Source organism: Mus caroli, chromosome 13 (genome assembly GCF_900094665.2).
Source record: "Mus caroli chromosome 13, CAROLI_EIJ_v1.1, whole genome shotgun sequence".
In the NCBI taxonomy this organism is placed as follows: Eukaryota; Metazoa; Chordata; class Mammalia; order Rodentia; family Muridae; genus Mus; species Mus caroli.
The window spans coordinates 87604731-87624328 of NC_034582.1; the positions used below are offsets into that span (position 1 = coordinate 87604731).

The window sequence follows — 19598 nt, forward strand, 5'->3', positions numbered from 1 at the left end:
AAGAAGAAGAAGAAGAAGAAGAAGAAGAAGAAGAAGAAGAAGAAGAAGAAGCCCTTTGTATGCATCTTTCACTTGGACATGGATAAGGAGACTCTGAAGGGACAAGACCTTCACACAAAGAGAGATGGTCTTTCTGCCAGGACTCCAGCTTGCCTCTTCCCCCATCCACAAGGTCTTGCTCTGTAGCCCATGTTAGGCTTAAACTCTCAATCCTCTGGCCTCAGAGTCCAAGGGGCTATGATTACAGGCATGTGCCATCATGCCTGATCTTTGGGCTTTCATAACCTGCCACATACATCTTATCGGGAGCTCAGCCCACCCTCTGAGCCCTCCCAGGGAAGTCATATCTCCTCTGGGCTCTCCCTGGCAACAATGTTTATTGCATATTTTACAATGTGGGGTGTTTGAACCAAAGCATCCTCTCATTTCTGGCCACACTCTGGCTTCTTTTACTCTGAGGATTGGTATGTAGCAGCCACAGTGATCAAGATAGGTTATCTGCTTTATAGATAAATGAATGTATCAAATAAATCCTTCAAGATTTAGTACAAAGCAAACACGCAGTCTACTTCGGGTACCAATGGTGATGGCTTCATTTTTCAGTGAGGTCCCCAGCTGACAGTTCAGCGATGCTTGCTTTCTGTTTCATGCCTGACATTGCTCAATTGATATTCCTGGCTAGTGTCAGACACTACCCAACTGTTGAAGTTCCCCATAATCAGGCTCCTTTCCGAGTAGTCACCACGCACAATCCAACAGTGATTAACAGAGCTCTGTCTAGGCTGAGCAAGTCACACCAGAGTTGTCTTTTCATAAGGACTTTTAAAATATCAACTACGGACTGAGTGAGTAGGTGTCAGAGGAACTGACTTTGTAAACTGAAAATTATGAACTTAGATTCATTTGAAACACATCATATGAAGTGTATATATAAAAATAATGAGCATTTTGATTTTCCCCCGTAGGTAATAAATAGCGTCTGTAATATCCTTCCCCACCTTTTCCTGATTAGCTTCATGTCTGGCATATTTTTCCCGACACTCCTGTTTCAAGTTGTAAGGATTTCGCCAAGGACAGACGGGATTCTCAATAAGTGGTGTGGGTGTAACAGAAAACTTGCACTAATCTGGTGAAAGTCTAGGAAGGAACAGGCTGTCTAATGGCAGCCAGGCTGCCCCTGCTACGTGTTTTTACTGTCAGAGCTTGAGCTCCACACCCTGAGCTTCACTCTCGCCTGGTGTCCTCACCTGTAGGGGAAAACTGACAAGACACGAGGAGGGGGTAGGGGAGAAAAGGTAGAAATGTTGCTAAGCCCTCTGTGCTTGCACAGGGGGTCCAGCAGTCTTCCCCACAACTTCCTCCTTTTGGGGTACCCTCCTCTTGTCTCCCCAGCACCGAAACCTCTCCTTTCCTGTTCTCTCTCTGTTCTTCCTTCTAGTCCAGTCTTCTGCCTTCCAGCGTAACACTGGACAGGCTGTGTGCACCCACGGCCCCCGCACACCAAGTTCTCACCCCTTAGCATGGTCTATGTCGTACCTGGTGTGGCAGAGATGATATTCTAAAGGGGCAGACTGTTGAAACAGTAGACCCCCAAGAAATGGGAATTTCCCTAGGAGATCTCAGGCTGTGGGGAGGGAAGGGGACAGACAGAAGGGAACTGGGGACTTGTCTCCCTGAAAGGGATTTCACAGTTTTAACAACTTGTCAGACCACCTTACAAGATGAGATTAAACCCAGATGCTGATGGGTCAGCTGTGGGCAGGACCACACATTACTTAGATGAGGGTACTCTTGATTCTCTATTTGAACCTGATCTCACTTCAGAACCCTGAAAAAGGACCTGAGGAGTTGATGTCCCTCCACCTTGTCCTTCTTTATAATCTGGCCACATCGGACAAATCTTTTCTGATTGCTGCTTTTGACATGGTTCTTTTAATTGGCTTATTGGGGACAAGTGTCTAGGTCTGAATTTCATTCACAGACTGGGACTCCCAAGTTCCAAAGCAATGTGGCCTCACTAAATACTTGACCCTCTCACTTGACTTAAAGCAAATGCAACGAAGATCCTTGAATCTGTTCAACTTCTTCCTCCAGATTTATACATGAGTTAGAGTTGTCCTTCTGAGGTGGTCCCTGGTGTCATTGGGACAGTGTGTGAGACTAAACTTGAAAAAAATACAGTACTTGAAACAACAGCAAGCAAGTGGAGAGTCCACAGCTGTGCCCTGGACTTGGAGTGAGCCTGGGCAGCAAGCCCCCACAGTGAGACGAAGTCCAGTCGCGTGTTTAGGCATTTCAAACAACCTCAGGAAAGTCTTGATGAAGCCATTCAAGTTTCCGTGGAAACTGTAAAATGACAGTTTCTGATGTCTGAGTGTACAGAGATATGACAGGGTCTGCCACAGCTCAGCACACATATCCCATTCCTACCCCACACCTCAGCCCACAAAAAAAGAGTCATAAAATAAAAGCCTTAGCAGTGCCTGTGGCTCCCCAGCTTCCTGCTAGCTGCTGTTTCCCTGGGGAGCCCTTCTCTCCCCACCTGCACTAATCAACACTCTGCTATTCCTAGAGTCCCTGCTGCCCACACTCCTGGCAACACTTACTGTTGTTGCTTACACACAATTGTCTTTCTCTGCCTGGCTGTAGCCAGCAGCAGCAGGAGCTCCAGAAATTCTCTTAGGGCTGTATAAGCAGCATATGTAAGGTCCCAGGCACCATTCACACACACACACACACACACACACACACACACACACACACACACACAGGTCAACTGAGTAAATGAGTCTCTGTTTCTGAGGGGGCAATGGCTGTATGTAGTTCTATGCTGTTTTCTCTCTGTTCTCTTCCTTTCCTGTCTGATTCCTAAGCAATCAGGAAGACATTTCTCTATAGGGATGTGTAAATAGTTAACAAGCCCAACTGGGGTGAAGAAGAACTCCCTAAGATGGTGATTGCGTGGTTCTGAGGACAGTCACTCATAACAATGATAAGTGTAGATATAGTAAAAAGAGATTTGTATTTGAGGAATGGAGAAGTGTCCCCGAGGTGCCCACAGAGGGCAGGATGGAAACAATGGGCTGGTTAATTAAAGGAGGCACATGTAGGAATGTTACAGTTACTGCAGCTGGACATCCAAGGGACAGGCTGGTTGAGCATCAAGTCCTCTGTGGGACTGTCCTACAGCAGTAACTATATGACATCAGTATAGCGGATGCTGATAAAGATGGTACCATCAGATCTCTGGGGCAGGAAGAGGGCCAGGAGCCTAGGTCAGCCCAGACTGGGCCAGATGATAGACTATGGGTGAGCTAGCTGGGCTCAGAGAACCAGAGTTGGGTGTCAGAGTGACTGCAGGCCCCAGCTGTTCCCAGTCTACAAGAAGAAGGAAAAACCACTGTTCTGCTTCACTCTGTTTTTATTTGGGACCTGATCTGTGATATCGGATATAAAATCCGATATCATGTACCATAGCTCCCTGTAAAACTTTCTAACAACACCCTGTTCCCATGGTAACTGGTTCAGACCACACAGTTGGTATAGGGCCAGACAGCTGGAAACACCTTGACTTTAATAGTTGCCAACCATAGGTCATAGGTTCAACAGAGTTGAAGATGACTTCTTTGAGTTTATTGGTGCTGTCCATGTTCCTTGTCCAATGGCAACTGCATGGTGATTCAAAAGCCACGCAAACTAGGTCTTCACACTCAGTGGTGCCTGAGTTCACTATCCATAGACTCTGATTCTATCTCATGTTCATCCTCTTAGCTGGGCAGTCTTTTTATCCTTGTTTTACAAGCAGAGACAAAATAGTGCAATGACTTATTATGGTGACAAAAAGCAGTCGATGTAAAGGCCTCTAATATAATACCCTGGTGTCTGGGTTTGCTTTTAGAACTACAGGGTGGTGATGTAGGGTCTGATCCACTAAAGTCTTCATAGATCTCCACATCCTTGAAGCTAGTGAAGAGGCCTTGTGGCTTTTTCCATCTTTAGAAGTTAACCAGAGTTCCTCAGCAAAGCATCAGAGTGGGCCAGCAAAGCATCAGCTTGGGGCAGGGTGCAGGGTGGTGGTTGTTCTATAGCCAGCTTAATATTTAAGAAACCATTCTTAAGAGGAAAACTTCTGTATTTAGATTTGTAATGATTTTTTTTTTAAACAAACAAGACAACAGTGTTCTTTCTCACATCTGGCTGTGGAAAGCTCTGCCATACAGTCAGATGAGAACATAACCTTAGCCAGCCCACAGTGACTGGGACATGAACCATGAACACCCTGAAGATTTGATCCACATGTGCAGGGAGTCTCTATCCAGCTGCAGCCTACTCCAGCTGTAGGGAGTCAGGTCTGGTGGGAGATGCCATCTTCCAGTCGGAGACCTCTCACCAGCCAGCACAAGAAGGTGTTTGAACTTCACCTAGATTTGGGTCCTTTAAACTTTGACCAGGAAGAAATGATCAGCCACTCTAATGGTTAACATAAGTTAAACTTCAATATAAATTGTAAGAGATATTTAAAGGGCTGGAGAGATAGCTTAAGGGTTAAGAACACTGACTGTTCTTCCAAAGGACCAGGATTCGGTTCCCAGCACCACATGGCGGCTCATAGCTGTCTCTGACTCTAAGCCTAGGGGGTCTGATGTCCACATGTACACATACACACACAGGCACAACACTCACGTACATAAAGTAAGAATAGCTTTTAAAAGGAGATGTGAGATCCGCATAACTAGTAGCCAGCCTCCTCCCAGCAAGCAAGCAGACCTGACAGAATTTCAAATGAGAAGACACTTGGACAACCAGATTTCTGAAAGAGCTAACGTTTGCTGAACATAATCTTGGAGAACATTACACTGTTAGTAAATGAGCACACACCCTTTGCAGGGAAGATGGACCCAGCACTCGGGAGGCAGGGGGATCTCTGTGAGTTCGAACTCTCTGAACTGGGCTACACAGTGAGTTCCAAGATACTACTAAGACTCTATCTCTAAAACAAACAAACAAACAAACAAACAAAGCAAAAATGGGGAAATGATAAAGCAAATGGGTCAGTCGGAGAATGAAAATTTTAAACTGTTCTTTATAAACTATGAAGTAATTCAAAGCAAGGAGATTCATTGGGGTGGGAACAGGCCAGACAATAGCACGGGAGAGACTAAACCTCAAAATAAATTGTAAATTTATTCTATCCATAAATATTTTTCTTCAACTCTCTCCTACTTCTGGACCAGGATGGAGCAAGCACAAGTGTTCTCCAGTCCCATATCAAGGGGGAACCTTTGACACTGCTTTGTTTTCCTGAGATAATAATCACTTTGCCTGTTTTTCTTCTTTTGCTATTTTTCTCTACCTTGGTATAAGAAGATTAAATAAATAAATACGTAAAAACCTAAACTACTTCATGGCACTCACTAAAAACAATTGCCAAGTATTGCTGCCCAGCTTATAGAGCCAGTGTAGGAGTTAAGTAGTTTAACAAACAGAAAACACTTAAAATGTAATAAAGAGTATCACATTGTCATTTGTACCTCATATAGTAGATGTGAACTAAACAAACACGGAAATTTAGAAAGTCATTTTAATAGCATCAAAAAAGAGTAAAATACTTAACAAATATATAAAGCTGAGTATATAGCTTGGTGGTAGAACATGTATTAGGTTAAAAAACATGTGTTAGGTAAATAGCCAGGCATGGTAACATATGCCTTTAATCCAAGCACTCAGGGAGTCAGAATTGGGTAGATTTCTGAGTTTAAGGCCAGCCTGGTCTACATAGCAAGCTCCTGGCTAGCCAGGGCTGTATACACAGTGAGACCCTGTCTCAAAAAGGGAAAATTATAAAATCAGTTACTTGGCTGTACCAGCCACATTTCATATGCTCCACAGCCACACATGGCTGGTGCCTGAAGCACAGCCCAGCACAGACACAGCCCATTGCCAGCATCATGGAGAGGACCCCTGGATACTGGAGCTTTAAGGACAGACTCAGCCCTTGGGGCAGTTGGCAAGGGTATCACAAGTGCAGAGAAGACAGCCTTTGCCCTAAATGATGTTTAAATAGTTAAAAAAATCCATATCTGAAAGAAGAAGAAAAAAAGGACGACTCTCGATTCCTACCCTTCTTCATAGACAGAAATCACCTCTACATGGGTTTCAAAATCCAACGTAAGATAAAGGTGTTGTTGGCTTTTCACCAGTGGACTGTCTCCAGTGATGGCAGTGGAGGAAGCAGCCAAACCAGGCTGATTCCCGTTGCTACACATGATTTAATTAATCATGTAACAGTTTTGTGAGCATGACTTGTCAGACTAAACATTTTTGAATTAAAAGGAGCCAGAAGTAAAAGTAACATACATACTGCATACTCTCTGTTCACATAGAGTTCAAAAGCAGGCGGAGGGCGTCTTTGCTGTCCAGAGAGAAGTCACAGGTCCCTTGCAGAGAGGAGGGAGTGTCTGGAAGCCCAGCCACGGGTCCGACACCCTGGTGATGCTCAACCTCCTGTCTGTCAGACACCCTGGTGATGCTCAACCTCCTGTCTGTCAGGCTGTGCACTTGTGATCTGCACTATTTTCCCTACAGGGCTGTAGAAGGGTGTGTATAAGAACTCCTTTCTTTAGCACTGAAAAAATGGTTCTTGTTGAATCAATTCTTCACGAAGATGAAGTTCTTTCAAGAATTTTTAGGCGGTACAGGACTCAGAGGAATGGGGGTAGTCTGAAAGGAGAGCCAATTGCTGTGTTGGGAAAGCATGGACCTTCAAGTGGTCAGTTCTAGACACAGACCCCAGAGAAGCTCCATCCCTTGTGTAAGAAGTTGGCAGCAGTACTCACGTGCGGTAACCAATACCAGACACAAAATGAAGTGGACTGAGAACATCAGCAGAGAAGCAGATTAACATGCTGGGGTATGTTGTATAGTGAATTTAAACAGTGAAGAGGCATACGTGCACATATATAATTACAAAACTCTAGAGAGGGAATGACCGTTATATCATGTGTATAACAACACATGTGTGTAAAGTATGACACAGGCCTGTGCATATTCCTCAACACACACACATGGGCCTGCGCTTTGAAATGCCTGAGGATGCCTAGAAGCTATAGGAACAACAGCATGTGGAACAGACAACTGATGGCAACAACAGACAACAAAGGAGACTGCAACTTGATCTTGTTGTCCAGTTTCTTTTGTTAAAAAAAGCAATGTGGGGCTGGGGGTGGCTCCTTGGGTAAAGGGTGCCTGCCGCCAAGCCAGACAACCTCAGTTCAATCTCCTGGATCCACATGATGGAGGGAGAGAAATAACTCAAGCTGTTCACTGATCTCCACGTGCCACAGTGACACATGCACGCCTGTGCACACATATGCACACACACAAGCACACACATACACGCACACACACAAACAGATTTGTGTAAAATAAATAAAATGTAAGAGCAGTTTTTGAAGGAAGTGTGCCCAACTATTGACATCTGTTCACATGGTGACGGTTCTAGGGAGTTAGTATCCTTTGACATGTTCTCTGTGTTCAGTCACTCAAAAGGGAGAAATAAAGTTGAGATAATAGTATCATTCATCATTTAGTCTAGACTTGTTGTTTAGGTATTTTCTGCTCCTGTTTGTTTTAAGAAAAATATGTATATAAATGTATGTAGTGCAGAGATAGCAGCTCCCTCCCTTATGTTTATGTTAACAAAATCATGCTTGTTTTATTTAATACCCAAAATGTTTGATATTGAAATGTGCCCTTTATACAAACTCGTGAGGGAGATTCACGGTTTTATCCAAGCCTGTGTGCCAGCCATGAACCCCCTTCCTGTGATGCACATCTCCACCTGTCTCTATCACTAGAAGCATCCGTTTGTGTTACAGCCAAAATATTTGCAAGCAAAGAAGCAAGAAATTAGCCAGGTTTTCCTTGTGGGTGCCTATTAAGACTGAAACCGCTGATGTGTGCTGGATCGGTGCCCAGACTTGGAAAGACTGACAAGGGACAGGACTTTCACCCTTTCCATGGCCTGCAGAACCTGTGCCAAACCCTGCATCAAATCCAGGGAGCCCTGAAGCTCTGTAGGGCATGACACAACATACCAAGTTTTGTTGTCCTTTGACTGGCCTGGTCTTGAACTCCCATCTGCCTTTCATCTCCTCGGTAGTGTGGACTTCCTTGTTTTGGTCTGTACTCTGGCAGGTGCTGGGGTCTTGACTGTCTTAGGCAAGGGCTCTGCAGCTAAGCTCTGCCCCAAGCCCTGTTTTGTTTCATTGCCTTTGAGTCTGCACTTTTACAGGCATAACCACACATCCTGGCATGCACTTACTAACCTGTCTACTTGTTCAGTAAAACAAGGGGACTTTCTGAAGTATTCCCAGGACAACTGCCTTGACTACATTTGAAAAGTTAAGAAAGAAATGTAAGCTTAAAACAGACGAAGTAGTATTCAGTGAGGTCCAAAAGTTGAAGCTTATAGATATGTAAATATGTACTCATGGTTATGAGTACACCCATCCCTTGTCATCACGGGTCAGCAATGTCCTCAGCTAAAGGGACCTGTGCAGATGAGAGAAGAAGTTAGCCAGAAAGAACAGACTGAGTGTGCTCAGCTGAAACCCTTTCCTGGGTCTAAGTTGAGAGCCAGCGTGTATCCCGGATGTTTGCAGTCTGATCCTCACCATGTGCTGTAAGGGAGCCCTGAGATTGTCCAGTTACTGTAGCCAAGTGAAAGCCAAGGGCCAGCCACTCACCCAGCTCTTTCTACTGTGAGCCGAAGCCACGTTCTCTAGAGGCAGTTTCATCACTACAGAGGTGATAATTAAGCTCAGTCTATCTGGCTCTGGCTCTGGCTCTTTTTTTTTTTAAAGATTTATTTATTGTATTTATATGAGTATATGAGTACACTGTCACTGTCTTCAGACACACCAGAAGAGGACATTGGATCCCATTACAGATGGTTGTGAGCCACCATGTGGTTGCTGGGAATTGAACTCAGGACCTCTGGAAAAACAGTCAGTGCTCTTAACTGCTGAGCCATCTCTCCAGCCCTGGCTCTGGCTCTTAATGGGTTCTAAACTTGAGAGGAGGATGAATATTAATAACTGCCCCCTCAGAAACTTGATCAACTGCTATAAGACCTTAAAATGATAAATTAATATAATCCATGTGTCTTAGTTAGACTTTCCCTTGCTGTGAAGAGATACCCCGACCAAGGCAACTGTATAAAGGAAAGCATTTCGTTGGGGCTGGCTTACAGGTTCAGAGGTTCAGTCCTTTATCATGGCAGGAAGCTTGGCAGTGTGCAAGCAGGCATGGCGTAGGAGGAGCTGAGAGTTCTACATCTTGATCCAAAAGCAGCAGGAGACTGTCTTCCTGGGCAGCCAGGAAGAGGCTCCCTAATTCCACTCTGGGGAAAGCTTGGGCATTAGGAGACGTTAAAGCCCACCCCACAGTGACACACTTCTTCCAACAAGGCCACACCTCCTGATAGTGGCAAGCATTCAAATGCTTAAGTCTCTGGAGGCCAAACCTATTCAAACCACCACTGCTTCATATGCTCAAACAGTTTCTATACCCATAGTTATTCTGTTGAATAGTTAAAAACGTTGCTCACTAATTTTTAAATTTCATGAATGGTTTAAAAAGAAATGCATCTGTAGTTTTTTTGTACTATGCTTAACCTCTCCTAGCTTGTCAGAGACTTCAAAAAATGTGCATTTTATAATTTTATATACTATCTGCAAAGGTACAACCATTCGCAGAGAATGTATTTCACTTACACATTTAAGAGGAAAAAGAACACACATATTCTTGCACGCTCATGCACACACACACGTGTGCTCATGCACACACACACCACACACTCGTGCTTGTGCACACAACTGCTGCCCGGCTCAGTTCCTGTAGTAGACACTGCTGTGCACATGGCTCTGCGTGTTGGCCGGAGGCAGTGATTTTAAGGATGGATTAGCCTTCTAATCTCCTTGGGATTTCCTTTATATTTGTGGTGGTTTATGACTGACATCTAATGTAACTATACTTTCTGTTTGTATTTAATAAAAGATCTGTTTCTGTGGCAGGACACACATTTGTACTCTGGTGTTGAACAAAGGCTACTGTTCTGCAAGAAGGGTATAAAATGTTGATTTATAATGACACAGGCCAATAACAGCAATCTAATTCTTCCAAACTATTTCTTCCCAGGTCCTGGCAAGAACATGACTCCAGCAAAGGACGATTCTTTTCCGTTAGAACATTCTGCCTTTAACACGTCTATCCATGCTGGGATCAGATACAAAAATTGGAAACTCCTCACGGGCCACCCAGGTAGAATGCTTCGCTCCCTTCCTGTGGCCACCAGAGTAGGGCAGTGTCCTCAGCCTGTCCTCTGGGCCTCCATTCCCTGGACTATGTCCATAGAAAGGGAAGTCCTTATCACTGTCTACACCCTCCTCCTCCTTGCCTAGCCCGCTCCTCAAGGCTCCCTGCCAACCCCTCAGTTTGCTCAGACATCTGAAATGTCAACTAGTCCTTCAGATCTTTTACAGCCCCTGCAGATCTTAAGGAAGCAGCTATCTGCTTGTGGTTTCATGGCCTTCTTTTAAGCCTCTGTCTGGTCCATATTACACAACTTCTGTTGTCTGCCTAAGTAGACTTCCCACCAAACAGAACAGTGAGAGAATGCTCACCAAAATGAGAGCTGACTCACCTTTTTTTTTTTTTTTTTTGGAATATATCTCCGAAGCTGCAGGGTGGGGGAATGGCTTTATCTGCTCATTCTGACCCTCCTCCGAGTTGATATTTGTTGTTGTTGTTGTTGTTGATGATGATGATGATAATGATGATGTTGTCGTCTGTAGTGGGGTTAAGAGGAGAAAATCCCACTTGGGTGCTTCATAAACATATATGGATTTTTAGACATGTGTGACTGTCAAACATAGTACACCCAGCCAGCTGTAGATCTTCACCAGTTCTCTGGCTGGGGAAGAGTCTGCTTCCCTTCCCCCTTCCTTAGAAAGGGGCAGCTTCACTGTTTTGTAAACATGGGATATTTCCACAGGCTCTGATGCAGTGTAGCAATGCTTAGTTCATGAGTGTTCTTGGTGTTTACAATGACAGTTCATTGTTTGGGACTGTCCCGTGCATTGCAAGAGATCTTAGAATTGCTGTGCTGTTGCTTGATAGCAGGAGTACCCTCATTGCCCCAGCCATCGTGACAACTAACACCCCCATCCTGCTTCCACCCCACATATAGGTTTTAATGTCCCTTGTAACGCTATAGGATCTGTATCATAATGGCATGGAAATCATATTCTGAACTCGACATCAGAAGGCACATGTTTTTTTGTTTGTTTCTTGATGTACGACCATACCCACAAGCCAAGGAAGCCTTGTACCCAGATTCCTGAAATTAGAACCCATCAACAGTGCCTCCACACTGCACCCCCCCCCCCACACACACACACTAAAGTTTAATTTCTTTACCAGGCTGTGGTTACTGGTTCCCGCCTCCGTCTCAGACCAACGTCTCTGAGATACCTCCAGTGGACCCACCAACCAAGACTCTCTGGCTCTTTGATATCAATCAGGACCCTGAAGAAAGACACGACGTGTCCCAGGAGTACCCCCACATCGTCCAGAACCTTCTTTCCCGCCTGCAGTACTACCATGAACATTCTGTGCCTTCTCACTTCCCACCCTTGGACCCCCGCTGCGATCCCAAGAGCACTGGTGTGTGGAGCCCCTGGATGTAGGGCTCTGGGGAGTAAGGGGGGATGGAGCCCATTTCTGGGCAGGCTAGACCTCAGGCCCCTACTTCCCTGGCTTCTCTTCTTTATCATCCCCCACCCTGTCACCTGGCCCTCATGCTACATAACCCACCAAAGGAGTCCAATTTCAACCCACAGTACATTCTAAAAGCCAGTAAAATCTGGAAGGATCTTGCTGTTGGCTGGAGTTAGTGTCTGGGGCCAGGGTGGCCGGGTTCATCCTGCTTCCTAAACTGCAGACGCTGGGAACTTGACATAGGAAGTTATCCCTGAGTCCTGGAGGCCAGGACAGCTGGCTCTTTTTGCTTCACAAGTCAGCTGTTAGAACTCCCTCTGCTAATAACCAGCTTTATTGGCAAGACACATTTCTTGTAACAAAGGCAGGGAGCAGATGATTGCTAGTGGTTCTGTTGGCTGTGAGGGCTCCCTGTCTGTGAGCTCTTACTCGTCTTACTCGGGCTTTCCGCACCCATGACCCTGACCCTAACCCTAGCCCTAGCCCTAACCCTAACCCATCTGCTCACTCATCTTCCTGTGGAGCACACAGCCCATTGGAGTAAGCCAGCATGGAGACATGCCTGTGCCGTGGTTTTGGTTTCCACGATAACTAAATGTGTTTTTATCCCCACCCCCACCCCCACCCACTATTGCTCATTCTGTCTAGACTTCTGCTACCCAGCTTGTGTGGCTCTGTTCCTGTCATGCCTTTGGACTTCATTGTCCTGTGCCTGAGGTCTCTCTCCCCTCTGCTTCACCCATTCTGAGCCACCACCCAGAGGAGGTGGACTGGTCATTCTGTGTCCATGCTAATGGGAGTTGTGGGTCTGTGGCATCTGCTAAGGAGGATTATTCACAGTTGCATGGAATCTGTCAAGATTATGGCTATATCTCCCACTATGCCATGGTCTAAGCTGTTTTCTCAAGCAGTGGCAAGAAAGGCCAGGATAGCACTTCTTCGCCCTGAGCAGTCTCAGAAAGGAAGTGGCCAGTGTCTGGAATGTTGGCCTCAGTAAGGCAGAGGAGACACCATCCATGTCCCTTTCATTCTCTGTTTCACTGCCCTGTTCTGGGGCTCTGGATTCTGGGCTTGGAGAATGAGGATACACTATTTGACCGTCAGCCCTTTCTCAGACCGTCATATATCTTACTGATGTGAATCCACCAGATTCGCAGCAGGGAGGGTCAAACCCAGTGGTACTTCTCATTAACACCTCTGTCTCATTCACAGTTTATCACCAACGTCAGTAACCATGTCTGTGACATAATAGATAGCCAGTACTTTTTAAAAATGAATTAATGAAGAGTAAACGAGAAAGAGTCACCTGCCATTTACTAGTCCAGTGAGCTGACTGTAAGGGCAGTATAAATATCCTCCAGCCCTTACGATTCTGTCCTCAAGCTGTCCCCTCCCACCTCTGCGCTAGCAGGAGAATGATCTGGGCAGTCAATTAATGGCAGGCCTGTGATGGCCTCTGCAGGTAGACAAAAGAGAATTCTGCTTCCCGGGAAGTCTCCTTTGCCAACAATCTCCATTTCCATTCTTCACTGCACACTAGGAATTAAAACCACCAAATAATATGATATGCACAGTCATCGTCAGTTCAGTAGCTGTATCTCCTGGTCATTGAAATTCTGTATTTTATTATGGTACAAGTATTATAAGAAAATGGTACTATGGCTAATGACATCTTTTACCAACCTTTACCCAACTTGGCTGACATATAGCCTGCCATTAGGACACTTTTTACTCCAAAGATTGTGACAGAGTCTGAGTGACATGAGTCTGAATACTCCTCCTGTGTCATTCTCCTGTAGCTATAGGTGCACTGAAGGTCCCTACTTCATAACACCTACCTGATCGTTCCTTAGTGTTCTCAGAACAGCTGTCCTCAGTTCCAGCTGTGATTGTAGGCAGTGTTTGGAATATTAGCATAGCTAATGGATTTAAGAAGACTTTCAGAAAGTGATTCTTAAAAATAACTGGAGGTTTTGTCTGATAAAACAAATAGAATGGAATATGTCTCAGATTATATCTCATTGGATTTTCATGTTTGATACAAAAGTAAAAGCTTGATAACCTATTTTTAGAGATATTAATGTTAGGTCTTTCCAATTTTGTTTAACCTTGAAGATTTTATTTAACTTGTGAACTTACTCCTTTGTTATGCCATGATTGTTCCAGATTTGAGGGACAAAATAAAATAAAATCTTTCTAAAACTATGTCAGCCTTGGACACGGGGTCTCTCCTTGTGATAGTTGAAAGTTCAGGAGCTTGGAGCAGTGGTAGTTGAATGTCACAAATGTCCCCAAGGTGCTGGTATGCTTTAAGGCAAGGAAAAAGGTAAGACTTGTATAATAGAGGCACTGCCACGTTTTTTTAACTTGCCAGTTTTATATTATGTGGATTATATCTCAGCACATATCTTACACAAATACAGTAAAAATATTAGAGTGTTTTTAATATGTCAGGGCCATTGAGGTTGCTCAAAGGATAGACAGCTTACCCTGAAAGATGGACACCTGACCTCACAGAAGGGTGGAGAGAGGGGACTGACTCCAGAGATGTGTCATCCAACATCTGTGCCATGTCATAAACACCCACGTCATACACACATCCACAATGAGAGACATGCATGTGCATGAATGTGCATATGGGTGCCAGAGAAGCCAAAAGATGTGAGGTTCCCTTCAACTGGAGTTAACAGACAGCTGTGAGCCTTCTGCCTTAGGTAGAAAAGCTGAGCCTGCGTTCTCTGGAAGATTGGTCAGTGCTCTTAACAGCCGCACCATCTCCCTACATCCATTTTATATCTTCTTTACAGGATTCATTAAAGGACCAGCTCAAATATCCATCAACACATAAGTGGGTAATAAAACATGGTGTATACAAAGCAGAGTGTTTCCCAGTCACAAAAAGAAATGGAGTTTTCATACATTCTATAATTTGTATTAACTTTTATCTTAGTTAGGGGTTCATTACTGTGAAGAGCCACCATGACCATGGCAACTCTTCTAAAGGAAAACATTTCATTGGGGCTGGCTTACAGGATCAGAGGTTCATCCGTTATCCTCATGGCAGGAAGCATGGCAGCGTGCAGGCAGACGTGGGGCTGGCGAAAGAGCTGAGAGCTCTACAACTTGATCCACAGAAAGCAGAAGGAAACTGTGTGTCACACTAGGTGTAGCTTTGAGACCTCAAAGCCTGCCTCCACAGTGACACACCTCCTCCAACAAGGCCACACCTCCTAATAGGGACACTCCCTATGGGCCATGCATTCAAACAGATGAGTCTATGGGGGCAGTTCCTATTAAACCCACCACAACTTTGAAAACATGATAAGTGGAAGACATTGAGCATGAAGGACAAATACTGCATAATCCCAGTGGCGTGAATTATTAAGAACAGGAAAATACAGGGCCAATGAGTAAGCAAAGGTGCTTGCTGCTGAGGCTGGTGACCCTAAGTTCAGGCCTCAGGAACTCCATTGTGGAAGGAGAAAGCTGACCCCACAACTGGTCCTCTGCCCTCCCTGTGCCACTGAAGGGACTCTGGGCAGCTTGGGTGTGATGAGCATGGCTCTGGCAGGCCTTGCCCTTCTCCCCCCATTCCCTCTGCCATGCTAAACTGTTAGGTTACATTCCTAAGGCTAGCCCCCAAGGACTATTCCCTTATGACATTTCTAAAGCTAGCCCCCAAGGACTATTCCCTTATTTGGCTACTTCCTCCTCCTGAAGCTGCCTACCAAGGTCCAGCTATCAAAATACTGAAATTCAGCAATCAAAAGCCCCTTTTGGCTCACCTAATTAAGATGTCAATTAAAATTAAACACCTCATCTTAACATGGGGTTCCCCTTTCACCTTTATAAGCCACCATTTTCCTATGGGCCATGTCTGTCTCCTCTCTATCCTGAGGCAGTCCTTGGTCCCCACTCCAGGACAGATATCCCTCCCCTGTCCCTTGTACCTTCTCCTTCTCTCTCTCCTATCTTTCTCTTATTCCCTGCCCTTTGTCCCTCTGGGGCAAATAAACCTCCTTTGGCCTGAGAACTTGGTCTTGGGGGTTCTTAGCCAATATTGGTCTCTTCAGCCACAGCACACATGTGGTGACTTCAGGCCCCAACACACACTAAATAAAAAAAAAAAAGAAAAAGTTTCAAAGAACATGCAGATTCAAATTCATAGAGGAAAAAAAAAGTGTAACCTATTACTAAGGTCTTGGGGAGTGGAGAGTGGGAAGACATTGCCCAGGGGGTACAGGATTTCTGAAGAAAGTATAGAAGGGAGTGGTGATCTCAGTTACCTAACACTGAGTGTAACCAATACCATTGAATTGGTTACCATAATGGCTGATTTTGTCATCTTGATTAGATTGACGGGAGATTGACAAGGCATGCCTTCAGGTGAATCTGAAGACATTTCCACCAAGTATCTACTAAAAGGGAAAGGCCTGCCTGGTGTCCATGGCTGTGTTCCAGGAGCTACAGATCTGGATGGAGTAAAAGGGAGAAAGAATGCATCCTGTTGCCCAGGCTAGCCCATCACTCTGTGCTGTCACCATGAGACACCAGAGACGGCAGCCTCTGTCACATTCTCCCTCCACCATGGTGCTCTGCCTCACCACAGAGCCATAGACTGAAACCTTACAGTCATAGCCAGAATAAGTTACTCTGCCTTCCAGCTGCCCTCGGCTATTTGTTACAGCGGCAGGAAAAGTGACCACAGGTACAGTGAAGAGCTTTGTGTTTGTGTGGGGTTGTAGGTATTGGCATTTAGTCTAGGCTCCCCTCCACACAAACACGCACACAGTTACCTGGCAACAGCCAGGTGTGCCTGACTCACTATAAAAAGGGCTCCTTGCCCCCTCCTCACTCTCTTGCTCTTGCTCTGCCCCCTTTCTCCTGTCCCCCCACTCCCCATTCTTCTCCTCTATCTCCACATGCTCATGGCTGCTCTCTCTCTCTCTCTCTCTCTGTGTGTGTGTGTGTGTGTGTTCGTGTGCGTGTGCATTGGAGGTTCCAGGGTGTGCAGGTTCACACTAGGTTGGGAGTGTGACAGTCAGAGGAAAATTTGGGAATCAATTCTCACCTTCCATCATGTGGGAACTCAGAGATTGAACTCAAGTCATTAGATTTTGTGGCAAGCGCTGAGCTATCTTGCTGGCCTTGAAATTCACTTTTGAAGAGACCTTTTTGTTTTTCTTTTACTTTCCTTTCATTTTTTTTTTCAAACATAGATAAAACATCAACTTATGCTTTCCAAGCTGAGGTGCTGCTGCTTAAGTTACCCTGACGAGTTTACCACCCTTGGTGAGGGGCTAGACATGTGCCTTTAGGTACGGAGACCAAGGAATGATACAAAAGACTCCAACACCATGCCTGGCCCCTGAGAGACTGGCATTCTAACTGTGCTTCAGTGTTTTATCTAGTTTGACTGTTTTTTTTTTAAACAATATCCCAGCCAATATGTTGGCCACATATGGTAACTATCCCTTTAGAGTTTTTTATGTGTCCTTTAGAGAGATGCTACGTGAGCTTAATAAAACCAGGTGGCAGCTAACACACTATTTTCTCCTCTGCCCGGTTGCCATGACAGCCATCCCTAGGATGGCACAAACACAGGAGGAAAAAAACACTGAGCCCCCCTAGTTTCAGGATATGAGACCACCAGGAAATCAGCGGGGGGTTCCATTCTAAAGTAACTTGCTAAAGGAACTATGCTGACTAGATTTCATGTCAACATGCTAACAAGCTAGGGTCATCTGAGCGGAGGGAGTCTCAGCTGAGAAAATTCCTCCATAAGATAGGGTTGCAGGCAAGCCTGTAGGGCATTTTCTAAATCAGTGATTGATGGGGGAGGGCCCAGCCCACTGTGGGTGGTACCATTCTGGGCTGGTGGTCCTGGGTTCTATAAGAATGCAAGCTGAGCATGCTATGAGGAGCAAGCCAGTAGTCAGTAGGCACCCGCGCCCCCACATCCTCACACACACCCCCATGGCCTCTGCCTCAGCTCCTGCCTCCAGATTCCTGCCCTGCTTGAGCTCCTGCCTTGATTTTAGTGGTAAACAGTGATGTGGAAGTGTAACCAACCAACCCCTTTCCTCTGCAAGTTGCTTTCGGTTGCGGTGCTTATGACGTCATTCCAATAATGACGTCATTCCAATAGTAACCCTAACTCAGACAGAAATCAATCACTGAACTCCAGAGGCTTCGTCTAATGACTTCTTTACGTTTCTATCTGGTGGTAGTACAGTACTGCCATGTGAATTTCAAACACAGAACCTACAACAGAACCTCAAGCAGAACTCTTAAAGACAGCCAACGAAGCTCCTTTGACACCTTGCTAAGAGAGTAATCAAGTGGCCGCTCTCCAGGTTGGTCTTCTGAGCCCACTGTCCCCAGCTGTGCATCAGTGGAGATGGTCGGGAAGTAAAATGTTACCACATCAGGTAATCTTTCTTTTCATTTCCTTAAAGGAGTACAGGGCATTCTGAGACTACTTATTCCAAAGTAGAATGACTGACTATCTCTGCACCCATTCTGCTGATCTCCGCCATGGGCTTCGAGAGTGGCTTGGATGGTAAGAGGCTGGTGTGCCATCAGTGAAGTCTGCAAGCCTAAGGCATGGCCTCTCCACCAGTCAGACCTAAGAAGCCAAGCAAAGGAGTCGAGCACACGTCACTCACTTAAACAGGACGAACCTGACTCTTATTTACAGTCAGTGAATAGAATCTTAGGTCCGCAGTGGTGGGATCACGCAAGTCTATGCTGTGACATGCTGTGGGACAGAAGATGGATCTAGTCACCAAGGCTAGGCCTGCCTGTGACGGGGTAAGAGAATGCATCAGCAGATACTCCAGCTCCCAAGAGTGAGGGAAGGCTCTGAATGGCTCCTGATAGAGGAGGATGTTAGGTGTCACTAAGCCAGTCAATATTGCTTGCAGGCCCCAAAGGGAGTTCAGTTTATCTAAATGTTTGCTATTTTGTTTTCCCCCTCAATGAGAGCATGAGTTCGTTCTGTAAGGACTGCTGCTAAAACAAAGACTTGGGTTAGCTCACACTTCAACTGAGTGACAGAGTCAGCTGCTTTGATATGAGAAGGTTACAGGGATTAAAAGGATACCTTTGTATTTTTGATGGGACCATGTGCCACCCCATCCAAGACTGCAGGATAAGGAGAAGGGTCACCTCTATGACTCCTCTATCACCAAGGCCCACAGGACCAGCTGCCCTGTCCCTAAGGATAGCCAGCAATTCTGAAGCTCCCCAGGGTGCCCAGCCCACCCCTGCCACTCACACAGACCCTTCACCTGCCAGAAGACAACATGGAACTTCTTCCTAAAGTCACATTCTTCACCCAAAAAATACTTTCAAGTAATGGTTTTTAAAATTATCACAAGAAAGGGAAAGTCATTGTGGAAATACAGTGAGTACAAATTACTCTTAAATGTTAGCTTAGAATTATTCTGAGCCTGGAAGAACGGAGAATTGAAGTGTGAATAACCTTTCACCCAGTGACTTGGTATTCCTAATGCCAAGTCTGTGACTTGGCAACCTGCCTGAAGGCTAAGAGTCCTTCACCAAGGTGCAGAGGCAGCCTACAGAGTAGGGAGAGGGGACTTGAACCAACTACCGGATTTGGGGTTAATATCTAGAGTATGAAAAGAACTTCAAAACCAAAGATATTAAAGCAAGTCTTCCTATCAGTAAATGGGCTGAATGGTATTGTTCTAGAAGGAGGAGAAGGAGGAGGAAGAGGAGGAGGAGGAGGGGGAGGAAGAAGAAGAAGAAGAAGAAGAAGAAGAAGAAGAAGAAGAAGAAGAAGAAGAAGAAGA

The 19598-nt window shown here is 45.3% G+C and overlaps 1 protein-coding gene across 1 annotated transcript in view; it reads left to right on the forward strand.

Annotated features, from left to right (window-relative positions):
* The window catches only part of Arsb (arylsulfatase B), a 165011-nt gene extending 151025 nt beyond the window's left edge, over window positions 1-13986 (forward strand). Inside the window, exons 7-8 of the mRNA XM_021180617.2 lie at window positions 10201-10323; window positions 11485-13986. Of these exons, the coding sequence (XP_021036276.1) occupies window positions 10201-10323; window positions 11485-11750 (389 nt within the window). The 3' untranslated portion in view covers window positions 11751-13986. The remainder of the gene's footprint in view (window positions 1-10200; window positions 10324-11484) is intronic.
* Window positions 13987-19598: the final 5612 nt, after the last annotated feature.